Source organism: Dromiciops gliroides, chromosome 6 (genome assembly GCF_019393635.1).
Source record: "Dromiciops gliroides isolate mDroGli1 chromosome 6, mDroGli1.pri, whole genome shotgun sequence".
Lineage (NCBI taxonomy): Eukaryota > Metazoa > Chordata > Mammalia > Microbiotheria > Microbiotheriidae > Dromiciops > Dromiciops gliroides.
Genome location: NC_057866.1, coordinates 206,687,887 through 206,703,320, shown reverse-complemented (window position 1 = coordinate 206,703,320; position 15,434 = coordinate 206,687,887). Strand labels below are relative to the sequence as shown.

General features: G+C 36.1%; 1 protein-coding gene across 7 annotated transcripts in view; it reads right to left on the bottom strand.

Moving 5' to 3' along the window:
- Nucleotides 1–15,434, bottom strand: part of TENM3 (teneurin transmembrane protein 3) — a 1,675,137-nt gene that overhangs the window by 142,778 nt on the left and 1,516,925 nt on the right. For all 7 annotated transcript variants that reach the window (XM_043970124.1, XM_043970125.1, XM_043970126.1 and 4 more), the window contains one exon: nucleotides 14,099–14,284. In XM_043970124.1, coding sequence (XP_043826059.1) covers nucleotides 14,099–14,284 — 186 coding nt within the window. The remainder of the gene's footprint in view (nucleotides 1–14,098; nucleotides 14,285–15,434) is intronic.

Here is a 15,434-nt window from a genome sequence, read left to right as displayed (position 1 = left end):
TGGATAACATTTACCGACATTCAGAATTCAGTGTTAGCCGTCCCAAGGAAATGCCCTTTGATTTAATATAATATGAATCTATCCATTTAACATTTTCAAAAATAATGGGCTTGGGGCCCTTTCATAAAATTTACTTTGAGACTGAAATTTTTTTTTTAACCACTAGATGTGAGACTTTTAAGTGACTTCATCTGAAGAATGCAGCTGAATTTTCTGTTGCCTCACTTTTTAGCCTGATAGATAAATTAGGGCAGTGGAAGAGGTAGGTCGAAACAGAAAACGATTCTAGCTTATGATGTTAAAGTGGGGAAAAAAAGTTTGTCTATTGTCCCTTTTTTTTTTTAGTGTCATTCTTTTATGTTACTAAACCAAGTTATTCAAAGAGAAATCAAGTCAACCTCACCAGATGGTATCTATCACGCCAGAATCACAGAATAACAATAATCATGTAGGAAGAAGACTCTGAAATTATAGAATCATAGGATATAGATCTGTAAGAGGCCTAAAAGGAAACCTCATCTAAGTCTATCATTTTACAGACTAGGATACTAAAGCTCAAAGAGGTTAAGGAATTTGCCCAAGTTCACAAGATAGATTTAAACCTGGATCCTTCAATTCCAGAACGAGTAGAAAATCTCTGTTCCACATTGGAGAAAACCAATACACTTAAAGACAGACAAAATCCATGGCTTCAAATGCTTATACATATATGCACTAGAGATCTTATCATAAAAATTGATCACGGAGATCATTGGTGAAATGAGACTTGTGATTTCAACATGGTCATGGAAAGGTATACAACAGGGTGCTAATTACTTATCATTTATTATCCTATTTGATCCCTACAGTAACCCTGGGAGGTAGGTGCTATTATTACCCTAATTTTATTGATGAGGAAATTGAAGTAGACAGAGGTTAAATGAATTGGCCAGTCAGGTGGCTAATACGTGTCTAAGGCCAAATTTGAACTTAGGTCTTCCTGACTCCAGGTTCAATATTATATTCACTGAGTCACCAGCCGCTTAACAGTATATGTAAGAATAATGAGGACTTAAATCATTAATATAGATATGGAGGCTCTCTCTTTCTTCCAGGTAAATCATCTGACAAACTTATGACTTTTCTTAATAATACTTCAAAAGGTAGAAAAAGTGCTGAGAGGCTAGTTATTCTCTATGTGATTCTAAGTAAGGAGGAACTAGTTACTGAAGTAGTAATTTGGGCATCTTGGGAGAGTGACCATTTTCCCTTAGACGTTGTGATACAGGAGAGAAGAGTCAATCAGGACTAGATTTTGGGAGGGTAGATTTCAGAATGGTCAGAAAAAGATACAGATGGGACTAAGAGGAAGTTGACTCAAAGACATTTTTTTTTTTTTTGGCAGGGCAATGAGGGTTAAGTGACTTGCCCAGGGTCACACAGCTAATAAGTGTCAAGTGTCTGAGGCAGGATTTGAACTCAGGTCCTCCTGAATCCAGGGCCAGTGCTTTATCCACTATGCCACCTAGCTGCCCCCTCATTCTTAAGACTTAATTCTTATAAGAGAAACACAAATGACTCTAAAAAGGAAAAAATGGGACGGAGGGTGAAGAAAGTGTGGCATGATCTTGAATGTTAAAACTCAGAATGAACAAGCCTGGTGAGACATGCTGATGATAAACAAAAGGGCTTTTTCTCTGAGTGGGGGATATGAAGATGACCAAATAAGGCATAGGACTGCTGCTTCGGATGGATGGATTGGTTATTGGACAATGCATCTAATTAGAACTGAGTGATAGAACCACTCAATTCTAATTGTACTTCTGAAAAAGACAAAAGGCTTATATGTTTCTCAGAAAATTTGTACCAGTATTTCATAAATACTTTCTTCAAAAAGAAGGTGATGGCAAGCATTTTTTTTTTAAATCAGAAAAGTAGAACTTATAATATTTCCACAGAGAGGGAAATGACTCCGTTACCAATGAGGAATTCATTTCAAAATGAGCAGTGAGGTTAGCAAATTGTAAGAAAAAAGATCAAAATCAACAATAAATTACCAGAAAAGATAATGAGAAGACACTCCATGCAATTACAATGTCTCTGCAATGAGCGTTTTAAATAAGCTGTTGATTCTAAAAAAAAAAAAAAGGAAAATGGATAAAAGTAATGAGAAGGACTATGATTATCACCATTTCTTAGAGAGCTTTAAGTGATGTAGAATATTTGACCAAAACAAAGTAGTCCAAAGAGCCCAGAAAGAGCCTCAGCCAGCAAACATTTTATTTTCTTCACAAGCAGAGAAATATGGCAGCTAAGGAGTTTGAAGTACAATCCTATTTGCAAAACATCACAGAGATGGATGATGGGAGATGATGAAAAATACTGCTTCGTAAAGCAGGGAAAAGCAGTACAGGAGAAAATGAGGTTGTAGAAAGCTAAATTTGAAATTTCAACTAAGTCACATCCAAAGGGCATTTGTGAATGAAAACTGAAGCAGGGTAAAAAATAGATATGCAATTGAACAAAGTTAGCATTTCTAATGCAATTGGGACAGTAGAACCACTTCATTTGGAATTCGATGTTTTGGCATCCATTGTGTTATATGAAGAATAGAAATAATACTCAAGGAAATGATATGAGGAAGGGTGGCTGTGAATGACTTCATACAGACAGAAGAAATATATCTGGAGCAGATGTAGTTTTAAAAGAATTCAAGAGTTAATCTTCAAGATTTTAAAGAAAGGAAGATTCTAAAATAACTGAAGAGATCATAAATAAAACATTTATTATTTTTATGTGACTGAGAAGACACCACAAATTATGAACCCATATTCTTACTCTCATTTCTGCAGTCTCTTTATGATAATGGTCTATGTAAATATGTGGGGCATCCTTGATGAAAACAAGACAGTAACAGACTTTCACAAAAAATTTGCCACATCTTCAGTCACACAAATAGTTAACAGGTACAGACAATACCAGAAACTGCTGCAATTTATTTACTATTATAGACAGAAAGAAAGATCTGGTAAGAATAATAAGAAGCATTTATATAGTGACTACTAAGGGCCAGGTACCATGCTAAAAACTATACAAACAGATATGCCATCTCATTTGATCTTCACAACAATCCTAGAAGGTAAAACAAAACACAGTATTTTAAAGTTCCTTTCCAACTGTATTTAGGAAATACAGTTGCTTTCAGTGCTTTCAATAATTCCCAACACAGAACCCTTTATTTTTCAATACCAGTATTTTCCTGGTTATGAGTCAAACGCCATGATCTTGTAATCAATGAAATAGGCATTCTTGGGAAGTAGTGAATTCCTTGGTCTTCAAGCAGAATCTGAATGACTACTTATCAGAAATGCTAATTAGAGGAATCTGTTCAGCTATAGACCAGACTGAATGACCTTTGGAGTCTCTTCCAGCTCTTAGGTTTGGTGAAGTGTTTTCATGTGGTATTGGACAAATGGATCTTAGGATCTTAAACTGGACGGGACTTTTGAGATTATCTAGTTCAGCTTTTCATCTTCCTTAACTTCTCAGCTTCCTTGGTGTACAGATGAGAAAACCCGACTCAAAGAGATTAAGTTATTTGTCCAAGATCATACAGGCAGTATATCTGAACCCAGGTTCTTTGACTTTAAATTCAAACCTCATGCTGTTTTAAGTATAGTGATTTTTTCCAAGGTCATGTAGAAATCAGATGCAAAACTGAGGATAGATCCCAGGGATTCCAACTTTTTTTCTTTAGGCAATTGGGGTTGTGACTTGCTGGGGATCACACAGCTAGGAAGTGTCAAAGGCTGGATTTGAACTCAGATCCTCCTGAGTCTAGGGCCAGTTCTTTATCCACTGCGCCATCTAGCAGCCCTGGCTTCCAACTCTTTATCCCAACTTGTTTGAAGACCATAACATCCTCTAGCTCTTATGAGATCAAAGCATTAAGGAATGTATAACAGAACTAGGGAACTTATAACTCTGTATTAGACAACACTTGACCCTTTGCACACAGCTGCAGAAATGCTGGAATAATCAACTTAATAACTTCATTTCTCCACAGAACAAATTTATGAAAATAAGGAGAAATTCAATGATGTTCCAGTAACTTGGGCAGGCGGTACAGTATGTGGACAGAGAAGAAAATGTCCTAAAAGCTTCAAAGCAATGTCCCAAATGAAGGTCACATCTGCACAACACATTGAATTAGCCATTTGTATTTCTTTTCTCATTCTAACAGTTGAGGAAGAAGCAGTGAACCGCATTGCTGTAATGATCTCATCCATCAGTCAGTTAGTTATCTAACCCACTGTTTGACCACCTAGCTGCTTCTACTTAAACTACTTATGCCATACAGACCTCACTTTAATGATTCAAAATGAAAGAGATAAATAAAAGGATAAGAGAATATGACAAAAGGGTAAAATATAATGTCCAGGATGCTCATTATGCCCCAAATGCCAAAGAAAGACTCTCTGAAGGTTAAAATGTCTAAATAGGAAAATTCTCTTCACTAGAAATAACATCTACCACCCAAGCCCTACTTTTTAAAGAAAATGCTTAGATGTTGGAGAAAATGTGATCATTGTACTATAAAGCATGTAAAAATATTGAGATAGGGAAGAGCACTGACAACCTAAATATTAAAGAACCCCATCATTCAGAAAGGTCAGAAAAACTAGGTCTGCATTTTTAGAAAAAAGGAGGAGATTAAGTGACCTCATTAAGGAATACCAATTCTGAAGGGATTACAGAGGATAGAAGCACAGTATATAAAAATATTTCAGTGAATAAAGCAATCTAAAAATGAGCAAAAAATTAATATTTGGAAGGCTCCAAATACTATAGCATTCAAATGTTAACTCAAAAGAAGGAGCTAACATCAATCTTAACTCAAAAGAAGGAGCCTGGCCTGAATTTTCAGAAAATAGCTGATACTTAATAAATGTATGAACTTGATTCTCACCTTCATCTTAGAGGAGGACTTTCAACAGGCTCTCCTGGGACCAGAGCAAAAGAAGAGATTCCCTCTGTCCTTACATTCTTTGGCACAAAATATTCATCATTACTCAGAGTGTTGGAGGGGATCTCAAGAGGATCTAGCAGAGTTCAGCTTGAAGATGATAGTTTAGCTATCTTAGCCCTGCCCTAGAAGCGAGTTATGTGCAACTAATCAATCAACAGGCTTTCATGAAGTGCCAGGTACTGTCCTAGGTGCTGAATATGGGGCAGGGTGTTGTGGTCTAGTGAAATTAATGATCTACCTTTGTGGTATACTATAATGCAGTGGGTGTCAAACATGTGACTCTTCCTGAGTGTGCTAGAACCAGCTTAATTGTAATTGGGAAAATAAAAAAAAATAAAGATCCAACACAACATGGATATTGTTAATATGTAGTTTTCTAAGTCAGTACATGGCCCACAGGGATTCTAATGTATGGTTTGATGATCCCTGTTCTCTGAGTTTGATGCTTCTGATATCTTGGAAAGAGCAATGGACTTGGACTCAGAAGAGGGTCAGGTTTGAATCTGGGCTCTGAAAACTCTGATACTATCTGGTAACTAGCAAAGCAAGTTATTTTAACTACTGGAGTCTCAGTTTCCTTATCTGTAAAAGTGGATGTAATAATATTCCATACTCCCTTCCTCACAGACTTGTCAGCAACAGTTTTTTTAAAGTGCTATAGAAACAGACTTAAAGAAAAATATTTTTGAACTCTCCAAAATTCCTTATAATTTTGATGTTGGTTCCCAGCACAAGAAACATTCAGAATTCAAAAGACTACTTATTTAGATGATTTCATCATCTAAATAAAAAAATTTCTGTAGTATGGTCAGGTTGCCCTATCTCCTCTCCCTCAAATGTCACCTACTTTCTTAAATACTAGTCAAAATATTACTGTTTTCAACAAGATCCTGAGACAAGGAACTCTTGTGCCAAACCCAAGCCTGTCCATGCTGGCAATAGTTTTGATCTGTCTTTTTTTTTTTATTGTTTAGCAGATACTTCCCTAGCTGTATGTATTTCATTTTCAATTTCTAATCTCAGACATCCTAAAGCCCAGAGCAACCCTGGTGTTTAACAGAGGTACGAAGAGTACTGCATGTCTAAGTTTTGTCTGAACAAACAAAGCATGTCTTTGTGATCATTAATGATCTTGTTTCCCAATGTACTAAAGAATTAGAATAAAAACAAATAGCTGGTCTTTTGTAGCTTAAAGGAATTAGGATTTCCCCTAGGCCAAATTTCCATTTGAATTGCCTGAAAGTACATGAAAATCAATGTAGCTCAATAAACAACTCAGTGTTTGAGACATGACTAGAAGAAAATGCCACAAAGGATTCTACCTTTCCTTATATCAACAGGATTTAAAAAAAAATACTTCTTGGTAAGCCAGATTCATGCTTTAGAACAAGTTACTCCTTGGACTATTCTGACAACTCTATTAACTCTTTCTAGAAGGATCCTAGAGGAAGGAGGATGAAATGAGAGAGAGATGAGACATAAAAAAATCAACTTCCTGGGGGTGAGAGTAAGTAAAGACTCACAGTCTAGCCAGGGAGGTTGGGAATCTTCAATGTAATCAATAGCTAGCATTCTCACAGTGTAAAACACATTTTCCTCTAATCTTAAGAGATTCTCAACTGTTTTGATGGGGTTGCAGTCCTACAATTCTATAACCGACAATTAAGTCATTCCAATCACTATTTCCAGTCATTTATTGTCATTTCTGTTTTCTCATTTCAATTAACTTTTGCATCTGTAGCTTACGTTATGCTGTACCATCAATTCATAGTGTAGAGGGCCTGATTTGTATTCAGGAAGAACTGAGTTCAAATCCTGTCTCACCTATCTATGAGCTCTATGACCTTATGCCTTAGTTTCTTCATCTGTAAAATAAGAGAGCTGGATCTCATGGCCTTTAAGTCTTTGATTCTGTGGTGATCCTGCCAAGCATTCTTTTAGAGCAGTAGTTTTTAATATGAGTTCCATAGGGTCTATTTATAGATTTTGGGGAAGGAGGGGATGATATGTGAATGTGGATAGAAAACCCCCCACATATTTCTTTACACTAACTGAAATTCAGCATTTCCTTCAAGTATTAATTTTTTTTTGGTGAGGCATTTGGGGTTAAGTGCCTTGCCCAGGGTCACACAGCTAGTAAGTGTTAAGTATCTGAGGCTGGATTTGAACTCAGGTCCTCAGAAAACACACTATCCTGAGGAAAGGTCCACAGGTTTCACCAGACTGCCAAAGGGGTCCAAGACAAACAAAAAGATGAAAAACATTAGCTGTAAAGCAAACTGAGTATTTGGGGAGCAATATTAATCCTATTGAGCAACATGGGCTCAATAAGTAAGCTACCTAATAGGTCTGTTACCTAATAGGTAGTGAGATGTATTGGCTAAAACAACAGTCTACTAAAGATTTGGATTATAGTCTACTTTTATGTTTCCTAGGTGGTACAGTGGATAGAACACTTGTCCCGGAGCCAGTAAGCCTCATTTTCTTGAGTTCAAATCCAGCCTCAGATACTTAGTAGAAGTATGATCGGGGGCAGCTAGGTGGCGCAGTGGATAGAGCACTGGCCCTGGAGTCAGGAAGACCTGAGTTCAAATCTGGCCTCAGAACATTGACACTTACTAGCTGTGTGACCCTGGGCAAGTCACTTAACCCCAATTGCCTCACCAAAAAAAAGAAAAGATGAAGTATGATTTGGGAAAGTGTCTTAACTGTGTTTGCCTCAGTTGCCTGTTGTATAAAATGAACTGGAGAAGGAAAAGGCAAACCACTCTAATATTCCTGCAAGAAAACCCCCAAAAGGGGTCACAAAGAGTCAGAAATGACTGAACAACAACAATATATTTACCCATAGGCACATTATTTAATTTTTATTGCCTCAGGTAACTCCCTAGGATTTTTCTTTAGTAAATCATTGGTAGGATGTATCTGGGAATACCCCGATAGTGATTAAATCATAAAGGCTTTGTGTCTTAACTTTTTCAGTTCTGGAGAATATAAAATTATAGACATCATGAACTAAAAAGAACATGTCATCGAATCCAACCCATTATTTTACAGATTAGGAAACTGACATTCCTTTTATGGGAAGGAAATGACATGGCTAAAGATTTAGCAAATGGGGAAATAGGGGTTCTAATCAAGGTCTGTTACTAAACTAGAACAGGGGTTTATTTAGGGGTCAGTGGACAGATTTCAAATGATCCATGAACACGGATGGAAAAAAATAATATTTTTTACTTTCACTAACTTTTGTTTCCTTTGTAAACCTATGTATTTTATTTTATGTGTTATTCCGAGAAGGGCTCCACAGGTTCACCAGATTGCTAATGGGGTCCATGACACACAAAATTAAGGACCTCTGTACTAGGGGATCAACAATTTAGAGCTTGAATAGATCTGGGGTCACTGAGTCTGACCCCCTCATTTTAGAAGTGAAACTGATACCCAGAGAAGTGTTGGCTTGTTCAAGTTCACATGGGTAGGAAGGTCTTCTCTTCTCCAAGGTGGGGGCCCTTTCCCCTTCACCACACTACTTAACAGGCAGCAGACAAAGCCATAGCTTTCTTTTTTTTTTTTCTTAGTGAGGCAATTGGGGTTAAGTGACTTGCCCAGGGTCACACAGCTAGTAAGTGTTAAGTGTCTGAGGCCGGATTTGAACTCAGGTCCTCCTGAATCCAGGGCCAGTGCTCTATCCACTGCGCCACCTAGCTGCCCCAAGAGGCCTTTCTTTATCCCCATCACTGTTAGTGCCTTCCTCTTGAGATTCCCTCCAATTTATCCTGTATGTTTATTCTTTGGTAGTTGTTTGTATCTTCTCTCTTCAATTAGAATGTAGGACTATTGTGGGCAGATTTAGAATAGCGCCTGGTGCATAGTAAGTGCTTAAGGAATCTACTTAGTGTAGACTAGGAAAACAGTAGAGCAAGGCTTTGGAAGCTTCAGATCTTGATTACTTAGTATTTAAGAATGATAGTAATAACAGTGTAAAAAAAGACCTTCATAGTTGGTATTTGCAACTTCTCCTAAGCTCCAACCATGAGTCAAGTGGGTACAGAGCTTTTTCTTTTTTTTAAGGCAAAGGATAAGTGAATAACCCAATTTAGTTGTCCTAATGTGTCCAGATCTTTTCGTTTTGGTGAAAAATTCAGGGGACTCTGGATTTGGTCAAGGCAATGTTCAGATTCCCCTTTTCCTCTTATTTTTTTCCAAATTCAAACTGTTTAGGGCACAATTATTTAGACATATTTTAAGAAATATCAATTATTTTAACTTCCATTTATAAATCTCATTTGCAATTTTTAGCCATTTTTGTTACTTTCCTTCTGAATGCTATAAAATTTTCCTACCATTTTAGAAACATGTAGAGTGAAATCAGGCACACAAGTTCAATCTTTGTGCTTTTGATTATTGTGATGGAATACTATTGTGCTGTAAAAAAATGATGAGTAGGATGATGTGAGGAAAACCTTGGAGAGATTTTCATGAACGGATGCAGTGAAGTGAACAGAACCAGGAGAATATCATACATAGAAATAGCAACACTGTATAGTGATCAACTGTGAATGACTTAGCTGTTCTCAGCAATATAATGATCCAAGACAATCCCAAAGGATTCATGATGAAATATGCTGTCTCCAGAGAAAAAAAAGCGATATCTGAATACATACTGAAGCATGCTATTTTTCTCTCCCTTCCTTCATTTCTTCCTTCTTTCTTTTCATTCTTTTTCCTTGTTTGAGTTTTCTTGTACAAAATGACTAATATGGAGATGTTTTACATGACTGTACATGTATAACCTATATCAGATTGCTTACTATCTTAGGGAAGGAAGAAGGAAGGGATATAATTTATAGCTTAAAACAAAAAAAGTTAACTGTTTTAACATGAAATTGGGAAAAATAAAATATTTAAAAATTTAAAAATATACAGATATAGTTGATACAAAGGGATATGCATATTATGGTTCAGTAGCCTAAGCTCAAGTTGTTTAATGAGTCAAAGACCTATCTGCTTATACTTGACATTGGAATGATGGATAAATCATCTATCTTCTCTATATCTTGGTTTCATCATCTTTTTAAAAAAGTGTGAATGATGACATTTGTTTTAGAAATACTTTAGTACTAGTAATAATAATAATAGTAACTAGCATTTGTATAGGGCTTCAAGATTTGCAAAGCACTTTACATATATCTTAAATTTATTGTCATTAAAATTTAACATTTACAAATATTTTTAAACTTACAACATCTTCAAATTGCTATTTGTTTTTGTTTCATATTTTAAAATAGCATTCACATGTGTTGCTAGTCACAGTCAACTCAAGAAGCGTATGAGGACACAGGGCAATGCACCGTCAAAGAAATGCATGAGGTTTGTGACACAAAAGATTCATGGTGGAAAGAAAATATGTACCCGTTAATCAAAAAATCTGGACAGGCTCTGTCAGGTAGATAGGGCGTTAAACGAACCCTCTAAATTCATAACCTATTTTACTATCAATATGCCCATGGTTTTATGAAAGCATGCACAGAGTTTATGAGACAGTAAGATGACTAATGAAGGATATTCTGTGCTTTCTACTGAGAACTTCTGTTTGCTTCTAACTGTTTAATTTCTCTTCCATCTCTCTTTCAATTAACCTCCCTGTTTGTATTTGATGAGACGGCACATAATATGGAGCAAGGAAAAAAAATCTTGCTGATTTATGGGCATTCTTCCACAAAGTAGTGGATTCCATCAGAAAGGCACACAAGCTTTTGAGTTGATAGAAAATGCATAGCAGTAGAGGCTCTTTAGCTAACTTCCCATCAACACTTCCTGTGCTGTTCAATCTGGGACTCAAAAAGGCTTTTTAAAAGGTATTTCCTATTCCTCATGGTAGGACTGTACACTTGTATGAGAGAAAAGGCAATTTTGATTTCTGTAGGCCAAGAGTTAGAATGATGAATTCTGATAGTACAAAAAGTAAAACAACCCCCAAATCATGATAAAACTTTCTACTTCTCTGAATAGAGACACTTTGGGCATTGTTATAATCATTATTTTTTGAACAAGAGCTGGAATTTATCTTTAAGATGTCTACTTTTAGGAGGATTTAAAATGGACACAATTAAATCAAACATTTAGAAATAGTGATTACCATTAATGATTACAAACTGTTACAAAATCTATAGAGCTAAAGAAAAGACCTACAAATCCAAGTTTACAAAAATACCTGTTTGTGTCTAAAACCTTGGGAAAATGGTTCAAAAACAGTTCATTCATATGTAACTGTCATCCTCAGTAATCCTGCCAAGGTCATAAAACCAAAAGCAGAATGATTTATTAATTGCTTCTTGGCAAGTTAAATTTGTCTACTGATAAACTCTTGTTCCCATATACATATACATTTATATATGTGTGTAAATTGCTCTATATACATACAGAATCCATATATATTACTGATTAATCAAAGAATTATTGGAGGTTTTTCCCTCTCCTCCCCAGCCAGTGGCTCCAGAAAATGCTCATTGGAGAAATATATTTTTTCCAGTTTCTAGTCCCCATTGGGGTTTTGTGCCTAGGGAGTTTTTTTTAGCCCAAGAATAACACACAGTTATCATATCAGTCAGTCAACAAGCATTTATTAAGAGTTTAATATGTGCTGGGCATGTGCTTCAAAAGTTTTAGGTGGGAGAGAGAATTCTTCATCATGTACAAAAATACAGAGTAGTAAAAAGAGACTCTCCCCCTCCCCCTTTCAGATTCCAACAAAAGTTATAATTGATATAGATATGTTTATATATACACACATTCACATCTATCTATGTATGTGTGTACATATATATGATCATTTGTTGGAAATATATATATATATATAAAAATACAAGTTATTCTATAATACAGTATTACATGATATATCAACTATATTATATACGTGTATATATGTAAGCTCCTTTAGGGCAGGGGCTGTTTTTGTCTTTTTTTGTAAGCCCAGCACTTAGCACCCTGCCTGACCCATAGTAAGTACTTAATAAATGTTTGTTAACCAACTGACTGCGTAGGAGAATAAAACTGTCATCTCTCTCTCTCTCATCTATCTATAAGAGTGTGTGTGTGTGTGTGTGTATATATATATATATATATATATATATATATATATATATATATATATATGTATATATGTATATATGTATATATATGTGTGTGTGTGTGTGTGTATATATATATATGTATATATATGTATATATATCCACCAATTCAGACCAGCCCCCACATGCAAGAACTGACCAGCCTGTGACAGTTGCCTGGGGTCCCTGGGGGTGCAAGTCCTACTGACCTAGGTTACACCTTCTGTACAGGTCAGAAAACAAGTTTTGAACTTAAGCCTCCTGACTCTGAGCCTGATTTTCAGTGCTATTGAGTAGACAAGTCATTGCTGCTGATTGCAAATGAAAGTCGCTCTGTAAACAAAGAAAACCTAGTTTGGTCTTTTAAATTTCTGAAGTTCTGACCCAAGCAAAGTTCATAGTTTCACTTTTTGGTTAAATCGAAATGATGAGGCATTCCATAAGCTATTTAAGGGTTAAAGAAGATCAAAAAGGCCCTTCCTCTTATTTTATGACTATAATGTTCTGTAGTAAAACATAGACATTATAAAGCTTATAAAGTAAATATTTGAATGTATTTTGAAATTTACACATGATTATAGTGTTTTATGATAAATAGGTGACTTCAGTGTCCCTCTGGCATTATCCAGAATGTACAAATTCTTATAGGAAATAAAATGCAGAGAATAATACCTGGATATGTGTCTAAGAAATCATCTAGGGGTCCAGCCAATAATTTTGTATCCCCAGAAAATATTTGATCAAAAATGCACTTTCTGGACTTTTACAAATATTCATTTTGACATAGAGGGAAGCATATGTATCTTGAGATAATGGCATTTTTTGGTTTATCAAATTCCCTATAAATATAGTCATTCCACATGTTCACTGGGGTATCTGGAAAGTTACTTTTACCTTTATCATGGATTTGTTCCCTCCCTCCAGCCCCTTCATCCCCTCACTGCCTGCTTTTACTATAGTAAAATAAATATGGCAAAAACTAAGGTGAGCACCTTGATTATATGGGAACAGATAAGCCCTGGACATTTTTTGATTCCCCCTCCCCAATAACAACTGACATTTTATCGCTAAACTATATTTTGTATTATTTATTTATCATTGCCCTTGGACCTAAACGTATGCCTGAAAGACAAGTATAGTCATATAATGTTTTCCAAAACAAAATTCTTGAATAACAACTAGATTTTTGCATTTCATCTATTTTTTTTGCCATACTACTCCAAAAAACTTAGATATAGCGAGAGGTATAAAAACACAGGCTCAGGAGCATAAAGGGCCAACAAGATGACAGCTTTGGAATTACTATTTTTTTTTTTTGAGGAGGAAAAAAATCTTTCCTGAAGGTCTTAACTCTGTTGCTTCAATGTGGCATAGAAGTCACCCTGAGGTCTTAGAAGCTATACTAGCAGAAGGCAATGTGGTCCTTTGAATAATGGGCCAGGAACAGAGGCCTGGCCCTCAGAGACCCAGTCTGGAGCCTTGGCCCTCAAGGACTTACTGGTAGATATACAATTTTTATGGCCACAAAAACCTCACAAAAGAAGCATCTGCTGAGGCACAGAGGGGATGACCATTACCTGACGTACCAGTAAAATCACGGATCTTTTAAAGTAAAAAATAAATATGGCCACGGTTGGCAGCATCTAAAAACGAGACAGCGTCTGTAATGAAGGCCTATTTATAAATAGGAAGAGTATCTTCCTTCTCCATGGGAGTCAATTTCACGGCCATCACAAATGAAATAATGAAAGAAGAATTCTTGTGCCCTGCATTTGTGGCAGTGGGTCTGAAAGGAACTGAATAGCCATTATATAATGATATCCTTATTTAAAATATTAATTCCTTTATGCAGAATGACAGGCGGTAATGCTTTGAAGGAATAGGCTTCGAAGCCCTGTATTTCAGAGGCAGGGAAAGCCAACAGTCCGAGCTCTTTAGTTTTATGTTGAAGATAGATATGAAAGTACACCAGGCCTACCAATGGTACAGTGCTCTCCGTTCCATCCCTGGCTGCATTCACACTTCCCATCTTTGCAGGTTCCATGTTCTGCACAGTGGGGGTGGCAGGCTCTTTGATTACATGCTGGGCCAGTCCAGCCTTCTTCACAGCGACAGGTTCCCCCCATGCAAACCCCGTGTGAGCCACAGTCCACCGAACATATTTCTATATTGAAAAGAGAGGAAACAGAGAAAAAAAGGGAGGGGGAGAAGCAAAAGAGAGAGACAAAATTAATGAGCAGTGCTACACCTTAAACTCCAATCTGAGAGAGTGAAAAAGGCAACACCTTTGGAAATAAAATCATAAGAATTTACCGACTAAGTGCAATTTTGGGTACGGCTTTGAAGAATGATTAACTATGGAATTTTAACTTTTTTTATGCTTGTTTACCCATTACCTTACCCACTACCATACTAAAGTATCTGCAAGTACTTTTGCCAGGTAGGAATAATTTCTCATTATATTCACTTATTTCATAAGGATAACTAACACTTTGTAGATAGAAATAATGTGCCCCTTTATGTCAATTAGAATTTAATGAATAATTTTAACGGTACCAGGACAATTGTGTCTAACAGTGTCTAATCCTAACAGGAATAAAAAGGACACTCTATGTACATCAACAATTAATAAAGCTATCCTTCAGATTTTTAAAATATTCACCATTTCCATGATACCTTCCTTTCTCCTTAATTATTAAAATAATATACTACAGTGAGCACATTAGCTTGCTTCTGACATGATGACATGTTGGCTAAATAAAAGAGATTGTTCTTTTTCCTTTTCAGTAAATTTGTACTGTTGACAGCTATGAGTAGCTTAGCTTAAATAATAGAAAGACTGTTTAAAAAACAAATCAGCACATAGCTATGGAACATGTCTTTTACAGATATTAGGATTACTAAAAGGTACAAGAGAGGCCAAATGTGTTCATGGGCCAGAATCTATAGTCAGATCACCTCCACCCAAGGAATTTATGAATTTGAGATGCTCATTTAGATGACTGTGGTTTGTCCAGTGTTTTAAAAGCTTCATTTGTGCAATGCTGGCCTCTGAAAAGAAAAAAAAAATCCATAATGAAGCCTGAAGGGATTTTTTTTTCCCCTCTTCTCACAGAATAAAGTTAGTCATAGCTGCTTTTTGTTTGTATGACTATTCTGTTCAGTTTGGGTCTTCTCATAAAAGAGAATGAGTTTAACAATAAAAAGCTGAAATTATTCTTGACTGAAATAGCAAATAGAGTTCAGCCCTTATTTTTCTTCCCTTAAAAAATAATTGGAACAGCCTACATACAGAGTCGCTTGTTTCTGGTTTC